Raw genomic sequence first — 21700 nt, 5'->3', positions numbered from 1 at the left:
AAGCAAAATCACAGCCAAAAAATAAATGGTGGACCTCCTCAATATCCTTGTTACATAGAACACAGCTCTTATCAATCTGATTGAGTATCCCAAGTCGACTTGGCCTCTCTTTAGTATTCACCCTGCCTGTCAAAATAAACCAAGCAAACAGCTCCACTTTTGGGAGAAACTTTTTTTCATCTTAAAGTCAGACATATTGATTTTATGAATCAAAATTACCGAAATACAAACAAATTAAAAGAATAATTAGCTCATATATATCTTATTTTATGTTACCCGACTTAAAATTTGATGGAGCAAACTTTTGATGTAAGCAAAAGTTAACATATTCGTGTTTTCGTGCCTTTATAAAATGCAAGGCAGTCTCACAGTTTCAAATCATATTCTCTCTCTCTCTCTCTCTCTCTCTTTGTCTGTACTGCTTTCTGTTTTGGTGCAGTGATCATAAAAGAGCGAACACATACACACCTTCTTTCACTCTCGTTCTCTCTATTTATTTTCACTCCTCCACCAAAAAGTTTCCTTTCTTACCGTACTTGTGCTTTTCACTCACTCACTACACACCAAGCACCATTGTCATCTTGCTTGAACTGAATCGTTCACAGAGTGAGTGTGGTGGTATATATAAAAGAACAGAAAAAGAATGGCTACTAAGAAAGTTGAGAAGATGGCTTCAATTGATGCTCAGCTGAGGTTGCTGGCACCAAGCAAGGTCTCTGATGATGACAAGCTTGTTGAATACGATGCTTTGTTGTTGGATCGATTCCTTGACATTCTTCAGGATTTGCATGGACTTGATATCAGAGAAACCGTAATTTCCTAGCACCTCTTTTCCTAATTATTTATTTTATTTTCTTATTTTGATTTGAGGATTTGTTTTAAATTGAATGAGGTGAGACTGATTACTTTTGAATTGTTCTTTTAGTATTTAGAGGAATGTTTAAGACAACTTTTTTACGAATTTATGTCATTACCCTTTTAGTTTTTCTTGTGGTTTATTGTTCATCAATATCTGCATTCAAATAAATTCTAACTGATCTGACTTGAGTTGGATTGATTTTATCTCTTTGATTTAGGTGTTTCTTATGAATTTTAGTTTTTCTGTTTTTTTTTTTTTGGGTCATTAAAAGATTCTAGCTTTGTTAAGTCTAGTTTTGTGTTCAGTTGTGATTGATGTAAAATTTGCTTGATTTAGCTCAACGCTGTGATTTTTTTTTTCTGTCTTGGAACATTGACATTTGGCAAATTTTGATTCTTTGTGTCCTGAGATGAAAAGTTGTGTTGTTAGTGAAATATAGATTCATGCTTTACTAAAATAAGATCAATTCCACTTGCTTATGGGCCTTCTAGAGTTAATTCTGGTTTTATTTTTGGTGTTTTTTGTTGCTTATTTGTTTCTGTTCTTCACTGCTTACAAGGAATTTGTATCTCATTGGTCTGAGTAATTTTTTATGTATCCTAGGTTCAAGACTGCTATGAGCTGTCAGCAGAGTACGAAGGGGAGAATGATCCTCACAAATTGGAGGAACTTGGGAACATGCTGACTGGTCTTGATGCTGGGGACTCTATTGTTGTGGCCAAATCATTTTCTCACATGCTTAATTTGGCTAACTTGGCAGAAGAAGTTCAAATTGCCTACCGAAGAAGGATCAAGCTGTTGAAGAAAGGCGATTTTGTGGATGAGAACTCTGCCATCACTGAGTCAGATTTAGAAGAGACCTTCAAGAGGCTTGTGAATCAAATGAATAAGACCCCTCAAGAAGTCTTTGATGCCTTGAAGAACCAGACTGTAGATTTGGTCCTAACTGCTCATCCAACTCAGTCTGTTCGTAGATCTTTGTTGCAAAAGCATGGCAGGTTTGTCCATTACTTAGAGGAAAAATTATGGTAGTCAATTAATTGTGCATCTACCATTAGCTGCATGAAAATTCATTGACGAAATATCCTGCACTTTTGGCATTTTTCAGATTTCCGTACTAAGGCGTAATCTTATGTTGACGTTGATAATAATTGCCTTTTTTTCATCAGGATAAGGAATTGTTTGACACAGTTGTATGCTAAAGACATAACACCAGATGACAGACAGGAACTTGATGAGGCTTTACAAAGAGAGGTGTGTAACTGCTGGTTATTGTTGATTCTATATTCTTATATTATGCCAGTAATGACAGCTGCATGGTTCTCCAAGTTGTTTTGCTACTTTATATATAAAGTTGTATATAAGAACTTTGATTGAGGTTGATATTTTCCTGCAAAACATTTGCAGTATATTCATGCTGTTTAATAAATGATAGCCTAATGGTTTATTAAGTGATAAAATATTTTCATTGGTCGAGTAATCTGAGTTTATCCACAGTGTGACCTTGTTCATATGGATGGCATTACACAAATTCTATAAATCTATGCTAGTGTTGAACTAAGGTTTGCCGGGTTTTTGTAATTTATGTGCACTTAGTATGCGATATAACCTCTTGAGCTTTTCATGACCAATTGGTATATCTTGTTTCATAGTTGGCCTAACCTTTCTGTAAGAACTCAAGAAAGTTTTTATGCGAATGGCTTTTATCACTGCCATAAATTAGTAATTAGAATTGTATATGTGAATCAGTATAGTTCAGCCCTAGTGACTGATCTCTCATGCAGATTCAAGCTGCATTTCGTACCGATGAAATTCGAAGGACCCCTCCTACACCACAAGATGAAATGAGGGCCGGAATGAGCTACTTCCATGAGACGATCTGGAAAGGTATACCAAAATTTTTGCGCCGAGTTGACACTGCTCTGAAGAACATTGGTATAAATGAACGTGTCCCATATAGTGCTCCGGTTATTCAGTTCTCTTCTTGGATGGGAGGAGATCGTGACGGTATGTTTCTTTTCCCCTAAGCAATTAATACATGGATATGTTTTTCAAAAAGAAGGTTTATCTTTGCTAAACTTCCTGTGCCTGTCTTTGTTCACCAAATTCTTCATGTATATTTGACCCGAAATCCTTCATTCCTCATATTTTCTTTATCCATTTCGTCATCCATCCCGTGTCATCTTCAGTTTTGGGCACTGCCTTGGGCCTTGGAGGCATCAGTTGCAATACAAAATGACTTTGTCTTACACTATGTCTGATGTGCTTTGCAGGAAACCCGAGGGTAACTCCTGAAGTTACAAGGGATGTATGTTTGCTGGCTAGAATGATGGCTGCTAATTTGTACTTTTCTCAGATTGAGGATCTCATGTTTGAGGTATCAAATATTGCAGGTCTTTATTCATGATTTATTTTACGTTATCATTTATAGCACTGTTCCTACCTTTTATTTTTGTTTGCTCCTGGCAGTTGTCAATGTGGCGCTGCAGTGATGAGCTTCGTGCTCACGTCGATGAACTCCTTAGGTCCTCAAAGAGTGATGCAAAACACTATATTGGTATGAAAAGTTGATATTATTTTGTTCTAAATATAAACTCTAAACTTTTAAGTTCTTTTTAAGACAAATAATTTCAAAATTGAGCACTTTAAACTTCTGAGCAAATATTCAGAGTTTGTCCTTTTGATCGGTAGGTTATATTGAATGATGTAATAAATTCTTCGTTCCTGCAGAGTTCTGGAAACAAGTTCCTCCAAATGAGCCCTATCGTGTTATTCTTGGTGATGTGAGGGACAAACTGTATAATACACGTGAGCATGCCAGGCAGTTATTAGCCAATGGGACCTCTGAAATCCCTGAAGAGACAACCTTCACAAATGTTGAACAGGTATCATCCTCCATTCAGTAGTTAGTGGAATAAGGTTGTTGTTGCCGAGAGAATAATATCGATATAGTGATATTTATATAATGTATTTTAAACTCTTTGTCCTTCATTGTTTTCTTGTAGTTTCTGGAGCCTCTTGAGCTATGTTATAGGTCACTATGTGCATGTGGTGACCAACCAATAGCAGATGGAAGCCTTCTTGATTTCTTGCGGCAAGTTTCCACCTTTGGACTTTCACTTGTAAGACTCGACATCCGTCAAGAATCGGACAGGCACACTGATGTTATGGATGCTATTACAAACCACTTGGAACTCGGATCTTATCGAGAATGGTCCGAGGAACGCAGGCAGCAATGGCTATTGTCCGAGCTCAGTGGAAGGCGCCCTCTCTATGGGCCTGATCTTCCGAAAACAGAAGAAATTACAGATGTGTTGGAAACCTTCCGTGTCATTGCGGAACTTCCTTCCGATAGCTTTGGTGCCTATATCATCTCAATGGCAACAGCTGCATCTGATGTGCTTGCTGTAGAGCTTTTACAACGTGAATGTCACGTGAAGCAGCCACTAAGAGTTGTCCCATTGTTTGAAAAGCTTGCTGATCTCGAGGCTGCTCCTTCTGCATTAGCCTGCCTATTCTCTATAGATTGGTATAGAAACCGTATTGATGGTAAACAGGAAGTTATGATTGGGTACTCTGACTCCGGGAAAGACGCTGGCCGTCTATCTGCAGCATGGGCCCTTTACAAGGCTCAAGAAGAGCTCATAAAGGTTGCTAAGGAGTTTGGTGTTAAGCTTACCATGTTCCATGGCAGAGGAGGGACTGTGGGAAGAGGAGGAGGTCCCACTCATCTGGCTATACTATCTCAGCCACCAGACACTATCCACGGCTCGCTTAGAGTAACAATTCAAGGTGAAGTTATTGAACAGTCGTTTGGAGAAGAGCACTTGTGCTTCAGAACACTTCAGCGTTTCACTGCTGCTACACTGGAGCATGGAATGCATTCTCCTGTGTCGCCAAAGCCAGAATGGCGTGCTCTCATGGATGAGATGGCTGTCATTGCTACAAAGGAGTACCGCTCTGTTGTCTTCCAGGAACCACGTTTTGTTGAATACTTCCGATGTGTAAGTAGTTTTCTATGCTAATCTTACTTATGATCAATTTTTAAACTTGATATGAGAACTGGTAAGTTGCACTTGAAAATCTAGTGAATAATAATTATGGTATGCTTAAATGTTAAATTAACATTGACACCTGACAAATACTTTAAACATTTTTGACATTCAAGTTTTTATTAATAATGTTTATAGTGCTTACTTTTATAAAAGAAAAAATGTTTACGAATGCTTATTAATATATCTATTTCTTTGTAAATTTTGTGAATATTTTATTTGTTTAAAAGTCTCTGGTTTGATTGGAATATGAATATCTGATTATTTAAGCAAAACTATCTTTTGTTATTCCACAACAGTCACAAAATTAATGATGTTGCAGATTCCTTATGTACCTTTTTTTAACTTCTGAAAATTGTGAACTACAGGCAACTCCCGAGTTGGAGTATGGAAGAATGAACATTGGCAGTCGTCCATCAAAACGAAAGCCAAGTGGAGGAATAGAATCGCTCCGTGCTATACCATGGATCTTTGCATGGACTCAGACAAGGTTTCACTTGCCTGTATGGCTTGGCTTTGGGAAGGCATTTAAGCATGTAATTGAGAAGGATCCAAAGAATCTCCAAATGCTTCGCGATATGTATAACCAATGGCCTTTCTTCAGGGTCACCCTTGACTTAGTTGAAATGGTGTTTGCAAAGGGAGACCCTGGGATTGCAGCTCTATATGACAAACTCCTAGTGTCAGAAGAACTATGGCTGTTTGGTGAGCGTTTAAAGTCTAAATATGAAGAAACCAAGAGCCTTCTCCTTCAGGTAGTCTATGACTTCTGCTTAATAATTTGACTGCTTGGGTTCTTTTAATGCTTTATCTTAAGATCATGGGTTCAAGCCGTAGAGCAGCCATTGATATGTAATTATCACGTTCGGTTGTCTACATTACACCTTTTGAGTGTGGCCCTTCTCTAAACCCTGCGTTAACGAGGGATATTTTTGCACTGGGTTGCCCTTGTCACTCTGTTATAGATGACACGTCATATATGTAATTGTAGAACATTCTTCTTGTACTTTTTATTAGTAGTTTAAATATTAGAAGTTTGTTTAGTTAAGGGGTGAAATTCGGGTGGAAATTTTCATGGATGAGTTTCATGTAATGTAAATTTCCACCCCAATCTTAATCCCCACCAAACGGACATGAGAACCTCGAAACTTGATCTGATGTAGAAGATTCATAATTTCCACCCCAATCTTAATTTCCACTCCATCATACTAGTTTCATCGTGCTTCTGGAACAGTGAAAATGAAAATGAATTTATATATCTATTTATTCATTTTGTTGTCCCTACAGTATTGATAATTTTTGCTACAAACTCTTTGTAGGTTGCTGGGCACAAAGATCTCCTTGAAGGAGACCCTTACCTAAAGCAAAGACTTCGTATTCGTGATTCTTACATCACAACTCTCAATGTCTTGCAAGCCTACACTCTGAAGCGAATCCGCGACCCTGACTACCATGTGAACTTGAAGCCTCACCTGTGCAAGGATTACACTGAATCTAGCAAGCCGGCGGCAGAGCTTGTTAAACTCAACCCGAAAAGCGAGTATGCCCCTGGTTTGGAGGATACCCTCATCCTGACAATGAAGGGTATAGCTGCTGGCATGCAAAACACTGGTTAAGCTTCCATGGATGTGTTGCTCTGTTTATTATTATTGTTAGTGTTGATAACATTGTGATATTGCCATGTTGGGTACTTGTAACACATGTTGTCTTACTAGAGATGTGAACCTGCATCAAAATAACTTTCTTTATATATGTTATCATGAAATAAAATTATGTTTTTAGCCCGAGCCAGCAAGGGTTTTATGCTGACTTTCTATTTGAATTTAGATCCTCTAAAGTGATAAAGTAAGGAATTTAATCCTAAACCTATCATATGTGGATATATTATCTTAATTTTAAGAGTGATTACTTTAATATTTTAGGCCATAACTCCCAATGCTTCCAGCACACACCACTGGTCACCCAAAAACTTCCAAGAGAGTCTAGGTCGGGAATGGTAAAATTAAGTTGAACAATTAAGGAGGACAAAGTTGTCACTTAAATTTTGAGCGTAACAACTCCGGAGCATTTGCCATTTTGTATTGTATATCTAAATTTTATAGTTAAATACTATTCAACATTTATCAAGAATTCAATTTGTGAATTGTGATTCGATAACCATGAATACTTCTCTATTCCCTATCCCTCCGTTAATCCGTTTACTCTTTTGTTTTTGGTCATGTCCGTTTACTCTTTAGTAAACATCTCGAAGTGAATTGCTACCTGTGTTGAACAAAAACACAACTAAAACAAGGTTTAAGAATCGCTCTATTTTAGAAAGATCAAAAACGCATTTTCAAGTGAATTTTAAGTAGGGAAAGGAAGTGGAGGATCTATTTGCTCATTTTAAAGCAATCTCGTTTGAACTGGGGTGAAGGAGAGGAATTGCTTAAATAAAACTTCACTTCCCTTTGAATTCTAATATACACAAAGAAGCCTTTGTTTCTTTACTCAACTAAATCAGAAAACAATAAATTTTCATTTAGAACTTAAAAGTACAAACTGTTTGCCCTTTGTCGCAGAAACTATTGCCTGTAGGTTCCGAACAGAGACAGAGAACATAGATGTAAGATATGAAATTCATGATAACCAAGTCAACAAGTACATGAAGAAATCTCAGTGGCTTGACTGCAATCTTAGAGGGGAAGAGATATAGGTGAAAACCATACAAACACCAGATATAACCACTGTAAGGGTTCGCAACTACTTTAACAATCAACAAAATTTTATTCTTGTTCAATGCCACAACAGAAGATATTAAAATTTACATGACTTCAAGCATAGCAAAGCAACAAGAAAACCAAGATCATGCTGATCCTTTTAACTGAGACCAGCCAATAGATCTGCATCTTCACAAAAATGTTACTCTTAATATGATCTTTCAATATCGGGCTAGAAAGCAAACTCTAGATTATACTAAAAGCAAGTATGCTTGTAGTATTGTTTCACTCTCTGATAGACCATTCATGGAGCTCTAAAGTCTTGGATCAGAGAACATTATATTCTCCTTGCTTACGTAAGTTAGAAAACATGAATAAATGGAAGGGAGTTAAAGTGACCAAAAACAGTACACCAGTTGCAGCCTAGACAGCTCTATCTCATTCATTTTTCTTGCAGCATGTTGGTGCTAAATTCAATCGTACTCTCGTGCCTTGAGCCGCTTTGAACAATGATATAGTATACAGGGTAGTAGGGTACCAGATTATTTAATTATAATTTATAAAATATCAACTCTTGTTCTTTTCACCATATAGGCCTAGAGAAAAGTATATGTATATATACGTAGAAATATTATAACTTTTTAATACAAGAGATATAGAGATCATGGAAAAATAAACAGAAAAGACAAATATCTTACACAGCTTTTTCCTTGGTTTGCAGGTATAGAGTATTGTTACTTCCTTGATTTGCAGGTATAAAGTATGGTTACCAAGAGTTGAGAGATCTTTGCGCAAATCAACTTAACTACAATTCACAATCAATATAAAGGAAGAACAAAAAAGAAGAAAATAATGCACAAAGAACTGAAAATCACAATGAAATCTGGAAGTATCCATCTAATGATTTCTTTTCAGTATTGGAACGGAATGAGAGTCTGAAAAGTTACAAGATCCTAAATCAAATGAAACTAAAGTACTTAAAACAAAATGAGCTAGAACACTAGTTGAATACTAGAACGAGCAAATCACTTTGGGAGACAGGGAGAAGGGGAACAAACTGCAGATATTGCAATATGTAATATAACAATTCACAATTGCCTATTGCGATCAATTACCATCAGTTGCCTACTCACTGTTCTGCAATTCAAGCAAAGCTACAAAATGAACTCAACAGAGTATAGATCAACTGATCTTTTCGCTGAGTCAATGAAAGAGAGCAGCAGGAACCTCAATCTATCTTTACGGATGAGAACAAGTAATGCACGAAGTAGAATGATGTAAGGAAGCCAACTGTCCCAGTGGCCAACATGATTGCCACTGCCATGAGTAGCGAATAGCCAAGGTAAAGTGTAGCTGAGACTGGCCCGCTCAAACTCTGAAGGTCAAAAACCAAATAGTTAATTGAATACAAGAAGACATACAGCGAAACAGAACCTGAAGCAAAGAATGCCTTCCACCACCACTGCCAATCTTCCACACAAAGGTGCATATAGGTGAGGACAACAGATACTTCCGCACAAACAATAATCAGCAGCAAAAGAACAACGAGCAGGAAACCAAATACATAATAGAACCTCCCAAGCCAAATACTGGAAAGGATGAAGAAAAGCTCAATAAAGAGGGTTCCAAATGGAAGAGTTCCGGCACCGAGAACAAGAAGCCAAGATGGATATTTACGGGCAGGAATTTCCCTAGGAATTTGATTAGTCCGCACAGGATATTCAATTGCCTCTGCTCTTGTCCCCATAAATCCTCCAATCATGGTAAGTGGTACCGAAATACAGAACCAAAGGAAGAAGAGCTCAAAATACAAGGAAATGGGAATTGCACCAGTACTGCTGCTGCCCCACAAAATAAAATTCAGTACTGTAAGAATAATGAAAGCGATTCCAGGAAAGAAACAAGCTGCGGACCAGGAAATTGATCTCCAACCTTCCGTGGTCCCCTTAATGGTGCTCCAGAGTCGTACGCTAACATAACCGGCAGCAATCCCAAGGATAAGAAATAAGAGTATCATTCCTGTTAGTAACATACCACGGGAGGCTGGTGACATAAAACCAAGGGCTGCAAAAACAATGGTAACGCCACCCATCCCAAGAATTTGAACTCCATCTCCAACCATCACACACAGAAGCTTTGAGCAATTAGGCTCCCTGAAAACATCTCCCACAACAAGTTTCCATCCTGAGAGCTCCTCATTCATTTGAGCTTGTGCCTCTTTATCCAGTTCCTCATACCTTGTCAGGTCTCTTCGCACAGTCCTCAAGAAAATAACAAAAACAATACCAGCAAGGAAAAAGATGACCATAAGTGAGTTCATGATTGAGAACCAATGAACTTTGGAACCTTCCATCTTCAAATAAGCATCCCAACGCGATGGCCATTTTATATCACTTTTCACAAATTCAACCTCATATGTGAATGATATCCTTTCTTGCTCTTTTATTACTTGATACTTGTCAAGTTCACTTGGGCAGCTTATAGAAGTGATATTATCATACATGTGGAGTGACGTCATGACTTCAGGATCATATTTAACACTGCAAGGGGAAACCTGAAAGCCAACTATTTGATATCCAGATGCTTTACTCTTGTCGGATTCAGAAATAACACCCAAACCTTCCTCCCCAGTCCCTATAATCTCAGCATTGCTTCCTTCATATTCATGAACCAAAATTGTAAACTTCAGGTGGTTGATGATGTAGTCATCATTGCTACCAGGGGGTGTATACCCAACGGGGAACCCTGTCCACTGGATTTTAACCCCATTTTGAACAGCAAATCGCATAACTGGGAGGTTATCAAGGATCATATTCACTTGGTACAGATCCCGCGTTCTTTGTTTGAGCAGCTTCACCTCATGCTCATTCAGCGGGGTTGTTGTACAGAGATAGATTGACTCATTAACATTCATCTGGAACCGATAGGGTGAGTTATCAATCTGATCCCCCATAAGGAGCTCTCCGAGATTCTCAGCACTCTTTTTTATGCCACCAAGCGGCTTGCAGTATGGAAGGCTGTAATAGCTGAATGGAAGCTCGGTTTCAATAGAGGTCAATGAATTCACCTTGGCATATATATTATCTCCATTTACATACGTATGCATGTAACTTCCAGGCAGATAGAAACCATTGCAAAGTTGAGCAGCAAAGACAATGATGGAAATAAAAACCCAGTACATCAATGGCTTTGTTACCAACTCCATTCCCTTCACGTTTTTTTATGAGTCTACGCTAACTCGAACAATAATGCATCCAGATTCTTATCTACAAGGAAAAAGAAAAGCATAGCAATTTCAACAGAAGCGTACCAAAAGCAATTAAAAGTCCATATACGTACATACTCATACAAATCATCAACGGTTTGAAAATTAAAATCAGATCAATTAAGAAAAACCAAGAAGGAGATCTCAATTCCTTAAAAAATAAATAAATAAAAGAGGGAAACTACGAATTCTACATCATCCCATAACAAAATCAAACCCAACGAGGAAATGAATAACATTCACTAAAGAATGGAAACAGTAGCATAAATTGCAAGTTAAAAATCCAAAATATTAAAAGAAAACTACTTAGCACAGATACACACAACAAGTGAATTCGGATCAAATCGAAATGAAAGGACGACTGCCACATGAATCCGAAATTCCTCGAAAAGAAAGACCGAATAATTAGCTCCAACGCCAACATCAGAGAAATCAAGAGTAAATGGAAATGGGAAAAAAAAAAGAAAAAGAAAACAAACGGAAGAGTATAAGATGAGATCTAGATACGGCGTCGTTTCATAGTTGATGTGCATAGCTAGGAAGAGAGCGAAGAGAAGGGAAGAGAGGAAAACCTACCCTGGAATTTGGCAATGGAAAGAGGGAGAGAGATCTGAACTCAACGCACCAGATGGTTTCTGGCGGTAGGAACGAAGCAGAAGCAAATTATTCGATATTTGGGTTATGTTGGATCCGCGGATTGGATCGTCCTCACCACATAAGAACAGTAGCACTCACCGGCCAACAACATATATATATTTGGAATTGGAATTTGGAAGTTAAAGTAAAAAATAAATGGTTTTTGAAATGAATTTAATTTTGAAAAGTGTAAAACAGTTTTATAGTATATTTAATCACCTAACACTACATTAATAAAATATTAATTACATAAATAATCATACAAAAAAATTATAAAATATTTTATATTATCAACGTATTGAAATTGAGGCCTGCTACACATACAAGTCTTTTTGGCTTACAAGTCTTACAAGTCCAATAAAACACACGCATTACACTTAATTAAAGCATTACACACTTCCACATTCAAAAGTAAATAAAACGCACGTTATTCAACAACTTCCTGTTTCCAAAGCGCGCTACTCACCATGCATTATGAACGACTCTTCTTCTTCTTCTTCCTCCATGAAAACAATTTTCTTGTCAAATTTGAAGATAATGGAACTTCAGAAATACACCCAAACGATTACAGAAATACACCCCAACGATTACAGAAATACACTAAAAGGATTACAGAAATACACCCAAACGGTTACAGAAATTCACCCAAATGATTATAGAAATACACCCAAAGGATTACAAAAATACACCTAAAGGATTTAAGAAATACACCCAAAATTCGTTGAAGTACACCTTATGCATATTTCAGAACTCTTTCTCTTTCTCCTCCTCATCTTCTGCTGCTTCTTCTTCTTCAAAAACGATTTCAGAGCTTGATGTCAAAAAACAATGGAAATCGAGAATAACGAAGAAAGAAAACAGAGAGAAAAGCACGTAAATGAAGAAGAACAAAAAGAGGAAGAAAAACGTGCAACAAGAAGAAGAAGAAAGAGAAAGAGAAGGCAAGAAACGAAAGAAAAGAAGAAGAAGAGGAAGAGGAAGAAGAACGTGCAAGAAGAAGAAGAACGAGAAAGAGAAAGCAAGAAACGAAAGAAAAGAAGAAGAAGAAGAAGAAGAAGAAGAAGAAGAAGAAGAAGAGGAAGAAGAAGAAGAACGTGCAGCAAGAAGAAGAAGAAGGAGAAAGAGAAGGTAAGAAACGAAAGAGAAGAAGAAGAAGAAGGAGAAAGAGAAGGTAAGAAACGAAAGAGAAGAAGAAGAAGAAGAAGAAGAACGTAGACCTTGCATCGCGTTTTTGGGGTTTATTCGTTAATTAACTTGTAAAGCATACAAGCCCTAATGACTTGTATGCAGAGCTTTTCTGATTGAAATTAAGGTAGAAACTCACATAATATAATTGTCATTCAACAATTATTAATTATCAATTTTACATAAAAATAATTGTATGTGAGTTTGTAAGAATAAGAAAGAAAAAGAATTTCTAAGTGAAAGAATGAAACTTATGCAGAACAAATTAAAAAGTGTTATTTTTTATTTCATTGTTTGTACTTTGTACACTAGAGTAGGAGTATATATATATACACAGAAGCTTCCACTACTAATCTAACTAACCCTACTCCTCATAACAAAATTATTTGAAAACATTATTTGAATTAATTTGAGAATTACTCAACTAATCTTGTTAGATAGAATCTGTTTTTTTTTTTTCTTTTTTTATAACAGATTCTTTACATTCTTTATATATGTTAATATACCCCCTCCCCCACAAACTCATGATGGTCTGATTGCCAATCTGAGTTTGCTCTTGAACTTATCAAAATTGGCTAAGGACAAGGACTTCGTTAACACATCCGCTACTTGTTCTGTGGAGGGAATGTGAGTAACAACAATTGAGCTTTTTATCACTTTGTCTCTCACAAAGTAGAGATCCAACTCAAAGTGCTTGGTTCGATTGTGTAAAATTGGATTATAGGCAAGCAACACAGCTGAAATGTTATCACAAAATATAGTGGGAGGAGCAGAGCAGGGCTGGTGTAGCTCAGCAAGAAGGTTTTGAATCCATAGCAGCTCCGTGAATACTGCTGCAAGGGCTTTATACTCTGCCTCGGTAGAGCTTCTGCTGACCGTGGCTTGTTTGTTACATTTTCAGGACACCAAATTTGATCCAAGATACACACAAAATCTTGTAGCAGACTTTCTATCATCAAGATTGCTTGCCCAATCTGAGTCTAAAAAGGCAGTAAATCTCAAGTCAGTGCATCTGTGAAATTGAAGTGTAAGATCAACGGTACCTGCTAAATAGCGCAGCACCCTTTTTGCTGCAATCCAGTGTTCTTGACATGGGTTGGACATGAACTGACTTAGTTTATTAATAGAAAAACTAATGTCAGGTCATGTAATAGTTGCATACTATAACCCTCCTACTATGGAACGATACAAGGTTGGATTTTCAAAGAGAGTTCCACAATTGGTTGTTAATCTCAGAGAGATTACCATAGGTGAACTGATTGGTTTTGAATCTTGCACTCCAGACCTCAAAAGTAAAATGTGAATATACTTTGATTGATATAAAGAAAGTAAGGAATTGGAATGCTTGACAGCTTCTATTCCCAAAAAGAAATTCAGATCCCTTAGATCTTTTAATAAGAAAGTGGGATGCAATTTAGTAAGCACAATTTTAATATTAGTTTCATTATCACCAGTAACAACCATATCATCAACATAGATGAGAATGTAAATAACAGAATTAGTAGTAAATCTTGTGAACAGGGAGGGATCAAATTTTGTAACTGTAAAACCAAAAGACTGAAGAGTAGCAGTAATTGTTAAATACCAAGTCCTTGGGGCTTGTTTAAGACCATAAATGGCCTTGTTGAGTTTACAAACTAATTTAGGATTGGAGTTAATGAATCTTGGAGGTTGAGTCATAAAAATAGTTTCATATAAAGTTCCATTCAAAAAGGCATTGTGAAAATCATATTGTTGTATTCTCCATCCTTTAGATAAGGCAAGAGTCAGAATGATACGAATTATAACAGGTTTTATTACAGGAGAGAATACTTGATCAAAATCTATTTCTACAGTTTGGATAAAACCCCTAGCAACTAATCGTGCTTTATGTCTTATAACTTCCCCTTTGGCATTTCTCTTGACAGCAAAAATCCACTTGCAGGTGATAACTTTTTCATCTTCAGGGAGCTCAAGTAAGGTCCAAGTATTATGATGTAATAGAGCATTATATTCATTAAGCATTGCTTCTCTCCATAAAGGATTCTGAAGAGCACTTCGAACATTTTTTGGAAGTAATTCAGAATCAGGTATAGAGCTTACTAGAGAAGTACTTACCTGAAAGGTCTTTGATGGTTTGCTACCTGTTTTAGACCTTGTTTGCATAGGGTGAATATTGTCTGAAGAAGGGATAGGTGGAAGATTCTGAGACGAGGGTAATACAGCTTCTACAGAGGAGAGTGGTATAGAATTTTGTGTAGCTGGAATAGTAATAGTTGACTGTGAGCTTGGATTTGTTGTGTATGAGAGTTGATTTCCTTCTCTATTAGTAATGTTAGCATGCTTGTCCAAAGAATGAGTGGAATGCATAGGAATTGAACGAGGTAGAGGGATGGCAGGATCAATGGATGAAGGTGGAATAGTTGCAATCTGAGGCAAAAATTTTGTAACTGTAGTACTACTAACACTAGAATTTTGATCATTATTATTATGAAGAAAAAAGGAAAGAGAAGGAAAGGTAGTTTCATGAAAATTAACATCCCTAGAAGTAATTATTTTTCCATACTTTGTTAAGCATCTATATCCTTTTTGATTTAAAGAATAACCAAGAAACAAATGAGGTTCATATCTATATTCTAGCTTATGCATATTATATGGTCTAGTATGTGGAAAACATAAGCAACCAAACACTCTTAAAGAAGCATAATCAGGTTTGGTATGAAATAGCAATTCAAAAGGTGATTTATTCTCTGTTACATATGAAGGCATACGATTAATTAAATAAACTGAAGTTGCCAAAGCCTCATTCCACAGAGTTAAAGGAAGGGAGGCAGTGTCTAAAGGAGCTAGAGCAGTTTCAACAATATGCCTATTCTTCCTTTCGGCTATCCCATTTTGTTGTGGAGTATAAGGGCAAGTAAGCCTATGTATAATACCTTCTTGGGCTAAAAAATCTGTAAAAGTCTTAGACAAATACTCTCTAGCATTATCAATTTGTAGAGCTTTTATAGAATGTCCAAGTTGCTTTTCCATTTGAGCTTTATATAGTTTAAACACACTGAAAACTTGTGATTTATTGGTTAAGAAATATATAGTAGTGTGCCTTGAGTAAGTGTTAATGAAAGATGCATAATATCTAACACCTGTATGAGCAGTAATTGGGGCTAGTCCTCAAATATCAGACACAACTAAAGATAAGAGAAAATCATATATAGTAGTAGATGGAGAGTAAGGAAGTCTGTGAGATTTAGCCAAACAACATGAATCACACATAACAGTATCAGATTCATTATTATTAATAGGAAATGAACAACTTGCTACAATGGATTTTACAATTTGCATTGTTGCGTGACCAAATCTCTTGTGATACATATCTAGAGATAAAGTCTTAGCTATAAGAACATAAGAATTAAACTGACTACAATCTGTTTTTATTTTTGGAATATAAACTTTTGAAATCTATACATGCCATTAGTTGCTGTTCCTTGGAGAAGCACCTCCTTAGTAGCCTGAGATTTCACAAAACACACATCAGGCCAAAAAGAGAAATAAACTTGATTATCTCTTACAAATTTTGATATGCTAACAAGATTATGAGCAATTGAAGGGACAGGTAATAAATCATAAAGATAATATCTCTTTTCAATTGGTTTATGATGTAAAATGGATTTTCCAACATGCTGAATCTTCATACCTGAACCATTACCTATATACATCTGATATTGACCATGGTATTCTTGTGATTGCTCTAAGTTGGACTGATCTGGAGTACAGTGATGAGAAGCTCCAGAATCAGCATACCATGAAGGGTCAACCATAGTAATGGGTGTAGCTAGCAATGCTCTGTGGTTATGAAAGGAGGGAGGTGGAGGTAGGGCATTGTGCATGGAGGATAAACCTGAATTTTGTTGGGCATGCTGGAATTGTTGATCAAATCGAAAATAACAGTAACTGGCAACATGTCCCAGCTTGCCACAAATTTGGCATTGTGGACGATTAGGATTGTTCCATGCACCCCTGCCTCCACGCTGCGATCTTCCTCCACGACCTCTTCTACCATAAGTTCCTCTACTAGGCATGTTTGTTGTGTGTCTTCCAAAGTTAGGATCAGAATTGTTTTGATTAACAGGTTGTGACTGAGTAAAATTTACCTGTACCATAGAGGAATCCGGTTTCTTGAATCTCTCGACAATGTCTTCTTGAGCCATCAAGAGAGCTTCAAGATCAGGAATGGAGTAGGGTGGATCTTTTGCTGTAACATAGGTGAGAAAAGATTGATAATCTTCATTTAATCCATCTAGAATGACATTGGTATATTCTGCACCAGTTAAAGGAGCTCCAACAGTAGCAAGAGAATCAACCACTTTCTTAATTTCAAGAAGGTAATCTGATGCTGATCCCACCTTTTTGATTAACTTCAATTGCAATTGGAGTTGTCTAATGCGAGCCTTGGTTTGGAATGCAAATGTGTATGAAGGTGGCTCCAAAATTCATGAGCAAAGTGACAGCCAAGAACTCGATGCTTAAAGGAGGGGTCCATGGATGAAAATAACCATGAAGCAACATTGTAGTCATCAAGTCTCCATTCTCTATATGCCTTTGATTCTTTTTGAGCTTGTGCATCTGCTGGTGAGGCATAGCGAACTGGAATCTTCGCTTTGTCTAAGTGATCTTCAAGTTCTTGACTTGAAATTGTAAGAATTGCAGAGTGACACCAGGTGAGAAAATTGTCGTTGTTCAATTTCTCAGGTAAAGGAATGGATAGTGGTTTTGCAATTGTTGTTGTAGGTGTAGAAGATGCTTGAGGAATGGAACTGGAAGGTAGTGGGTTGTTGATGATTTCTGGGTCCATGGATCTTTATCGCTCTATGATACCATGTAAGAATAAGAAAGAAAAAGAATTTCTAAGCGGAAGAATGAAACTTATGCAGAAGGAATTAGAAAGTGTTATTTTTCATTTCATTGTTTGTACACTAGAGTAGGAGTATATATATATATACACAGAAGCTTCCACTACTAATATAACTAACCCTACTCCTCATAACAGAATTATTTGAAAATATTATTTAAATTAATTTGAGAATTGCTCAACTAATCTTATTAGATAGAATCTATTTTTTTTTTCTTCTTTTTATAACAGATTCTTTACATTCTTTATATAAGTTAATAGAGTTTTAATTTAAAATTAAATTCTTGTAAAATATCATATAACTTGAATTGATTTTGAAAAGATGCGATTATAAATTAGATAATGATACATGACATAAAATCTAACATATAATTAAAGTGATAAAGAATAATTTAATGTTTTATTATATTTTTCAAAATTTAATTTGAGTTGTATGATTTTTTATAGTCACTTTGCCTATTAACCTTTATAAGACTTTATTTTTAATATTTTTTATTTTATAAGATTTTTAATTTTTACAAAATTCTAAGAACAAATTGTAAGTAAAATTTAGAGAACACTTTTACAAATCAAACATATCTAATAGAGACGAATATTGTTGAATTATTTGCCTCATATTAATTAATGTCTCAGCCTTTGTTGTAGATTTTGTTGGTCTAAAATAATTCAAAGTTGATAAAGACCATATCAAAATATTTTCGTTGAGTCTTTATCGAAAAGATTCTCGAGGTTATTGAGAGAAGGTCATCGATGAACAAGGCAAGTTGATCGAAGATGCATATTGAATACATGGTGTCGTGATCGAAGCAATGAAAATGTCAGTATTTAAAGCAGTTGAAGGCGGTCATTTTATTATTAATTATAGTGGAAATAGTAACGCTTATGTTTTCCTGCATGAAAAGCACGTGATGGAATTGGACTGGGTAAAGAAGGCTTATAAATAAACAAAGTCCAAAAGGAATGGGGTTGGAATTTGTTTTCAGAAAAAGACTCTTACAATTTTACATCTCCAGAGACTTTTTGATCTTGCTCAGAGTTTTCTTTTCTGTAGGATTTTTTTTTCATGTCTCTTTTAAACACTACAAAAAAAGGTTAAAATGGTAGTTTTTTTTTGAAATTATGGCGGTTCCAACCACCATTATTACCAAAAACAGCGCCTCCAAGAAACACCAGTATGTTTGCATACATCGGCTCAAGAGAGTCGCACCTGTAAGACAGAGGTTGCTTACAAAGGTTATGAAACTTGAAACCAAACTCAGACAAAGGTTGCTGAGTTACGTCGGGAGCGAGTGGAAACCGACATATGAGCTCATTACCTGCATTAGGGATAGACATGCATCATGCTTGTTTGCGCATATTTGTTTGCGAGTGTATTTTCTGTGATTGTGGGTGTGCTAAATGATTGTTTGAATTCTGTGTTCTTTAATTGTTAAATTAGATGGTACCTTGTTGACTGTTATTGCTGACCAAGTATATATAAAATGAACTTAACTCCTAACTCCGACCCTACTAAGAACTCCCCAGTTCTTACCCTCTATCTCCACCCCTTTCAGCTACAGGTACGAAGGCTTATTGCGAAGCTGCGGGAGCATAGAGGAATATGTTTACGAGTTGAGTTGTTAGAATTTATTTTTTCCCTCGCCTTGTTAGTTAAAGTTTTATTCAGAGGGTAGGTTCTGTAATTGCTTTTGTATATAACACTACAACGTACTGTTAATATTAAGTATGTGAATATGTGTTGTTTGTACTTGTTGGAAAAGTTATAGTTTTAGTAAAACCATCGATAAATTTACGCATAAAGGCTCAATATTAAATAGATAATAAAAGGAATTAGGTTAGTAACGACTTACTTTTGGTACGATCATGAGCTCCTAAAAATTAGGGTGTTACATTGAGTTCCATCTAGTGGGAACATCGAGTTGAACAGTACACTTGTCTTATATCCTAGCTTCCTTAATAAAAATTTTGAACCTATTTATGCGACTAGGTGAAGCACGCACATATCTTATAGCATTTTTTATCTTGCTAATAGATTCATGCATATCTTTCAATTTATCATTAACAACAAGATTAAGAATATGTGCACAACACCTAACATGCAAATGCTCTCCTTTTAAAAGATGTAAATTTCAATCCTCCATTCTAGTTCTTAGATAAGATATTGCAGTATCATTAGAACTAAGCATTATCAACAATAATTGTGAACACTCTAGATATCCTCCACCCCAAAAGACATCTCTCAATTTTTTTACCAATTGTTTCTCCTTTGTGATTTTTAATAAGAAAAAAATTCATAATCCTCCTTTGGAATTTCCAATCATGATCAATGTAATGAGTAGTGAGACACATATAATTCAAATTTTGCACAGAAATCCAACAATCATTAGTTAAACAAATAGATTAATTTGGTTGTTTGAACACAGTTTTAACCTATTCTTCTCACTAATATAAAGATTTTAACAATCCTTAGCAACAGTAATCCTTCCTAGAAGTGAAAACCTAGCTAGGTTGTACAATACTCACATAGAATTTGAATCTCTTTTCCTTAACAAACTTGAATGGTAGCTCATCAATAATTATCATCCTAGTAAGGAATTTTCTACACATTTCAACATCAAAAGTAACTATAGCAAATACCCCATCCCGTCTTTTTTTGTTGAAAGGTAAGGATTGTTTGACTAGAGTCACTCGAGTCCCTATGAAATTTTTTACATTGGTTCAACAAATCATATCGCATATCAGTTGTACCATTTCTATGAGAGTCACATGCATATGATGCACCACACCAATTACATTTAGCCCTAGGATGTGATGGCTTGGACTTAAGACCCTTTGTAAAGTATTTCCAAGCCCAAGACCTAGGTCTAGAAGGTTTTTTATTACCTTCATTGGGATCATTCTTGTCATCCTCTTCATTGGTTTCCACAGTGCTTGGAGATGGATTTGTAGGAGTCGCTATTGGAGTTGCACCCGTATTAGTTGAATCAACCTTCCTCTTCTTTGATTTAGGATGAGGCGGGGGTTTGGTAAGCACACCGCTGTCCGTTGAAGAACATACCATGGACTCAATATTTTCACCTCCAACTTTAGGCGTTGGTTCAATGCGCTGTTCATTTCTTGTTGGCTGCATATAAACATAACAATGAACAATAAAATACAGCAATTTTATTGAACAATTATATTCAAACTCATCAACCTAATCAAAAACAGACCAGCAACAACAATTAGGAACAATAATTTTAGTCAAACTCATCAACCTAATCAAGAACAGACCAACAACAACAATTAGGAACATTAATTTTAGTCAAACTCATCTTCTTAATTAAGAACAGACCAGGAACAACAATAAGAATAGTCATTTTATTCAATGTAATTAATTGTTTAGGATGCAAGTTCTGCAGGATAACATACTTGTTTATAAACTATGACAATTGATAAGTTGATAACAAATTGATAAGTTGATAACAAATTAAATTGGTTAATTTATTTAAAGTTGATTTATTTTGAAAATGTAAGAGACACTTTTAATGTACAGACTCCAGAGAGCATTTGTCATGTCTCTACAATATATTGATTTGTGAATTCAACTAATATATGGGCGTTTAATCAACAATAAAAATTTAAAATCAAATTCTAATCTCAAAAGAAGACATTGTTGACTTGCAGCTCGCAAGAGAGGGCTCGGATTGGACTGCTCGACGACCGAGAGGAACTGCTCGGTGACTGGAGTGCTGCTCGGCGATGGACTGGACTGGATTGCTTGGCTTAAGGTTTGTTACGACGGCGACTGGACGACAGCACGGAATGGACGACGACGCGAATTGGACGGCATTGTGGGCTAAACGACGGCGCTCTCCAGCTTTTTGCTATGCCTGCGACGGAGATGAATGGATGACTTGTGACGACTTCAAGCGACGATGGACGACTTCCTTGATGGCGGACGAAGCTTTTTGGCTCCCTCAGGCTCTCATTCTCTCAGGCTCTTATGTCAGAGGAGGAAGAATGGAAGATGGAAGTGAGTTGTGGGTGAGTAACTGAGTGGGTGTCTGTGCGTAAAAGGGGAAGAAAGTTAGGGATTTGGATTGATGTGCTCTTTTATTACTAGATTAAAGGACA

The 21700-nt window shown here is 36.3% G+C and overlaps 2 protein-coding genes across 2 annotated transcripts; one reads left to right on the top strand and one right to left on the bottom strand.

The window, feature by feature from the left end:
- The first annotated feature begins 283 nt into the window (after positions 1-283).
- Positions 284-6720, top strand: LOC112737759 (phosphoenolpyruvate carboxylase 2). The gene is made up of 10 exons (XM_025787825.3): positions 284-811; positions 1463-1857; positions 2029-2113; positions 2644-2866; positions 3133-3236; positions 3329-3416; positions 3590-3744; positions 3865-4863; positions 5280-5666; positions 6231-6720. The coding sequence occupies exons 1-10, from the start codon at positions 644-646 to the stop codon at positions 6525-6527; spliced, it is 2901 nt and encodes a 966-aa protein (XP_025643610.1). The 5' UTR covers positions 284-643; the 3' UTR covers positions 6528-6720.
- Positions 6721-8481: 1761 nt separating this feature from the next.
- On the bottom strand, positions 8482-11687 carry LOC112737760 (transmembrane 9 superfamily member 12). Its single transcript, XM_025787826.3, has 2 exons — positions 11452-11687; positions 8482-10876 (listed from the first exon to the last, which is right to left on the bottom strand). The coding sequence occupies exon 2, from the start codon at positions 10813-10815 to the stop codon at positions 8839-8841; it is 1977 nt and encodes a 658-aa protein (XP_025643611.1). The 5' UTR covers positions 10816-10876; positions 11452-11687; the 3' UTR covers positions 8482-8838.
- Positions 11688-21700: the final 10013 nt, after the last annotated feature.

This window comes from Arachis hypogaea, chromosome 13 (assembly GCF_003086295.3).
Source record: "Arachis hypogaea cultivar Tifrunner chromosome 13, arahy.Tifrunner.gnm2.J5K5, whole genome shotgun sequence".
Classification (NCBI taxonomy): domain Eukaryota; kingdom Viridiplantae; phylum Streptophyta; class Magnoliopsida; order Fabales; family Fabaceae; genus Arachis; species Arachis hypogaea.
This window is presented reverse-complemented; position numbering and strand designations above follow the sequence as displayed.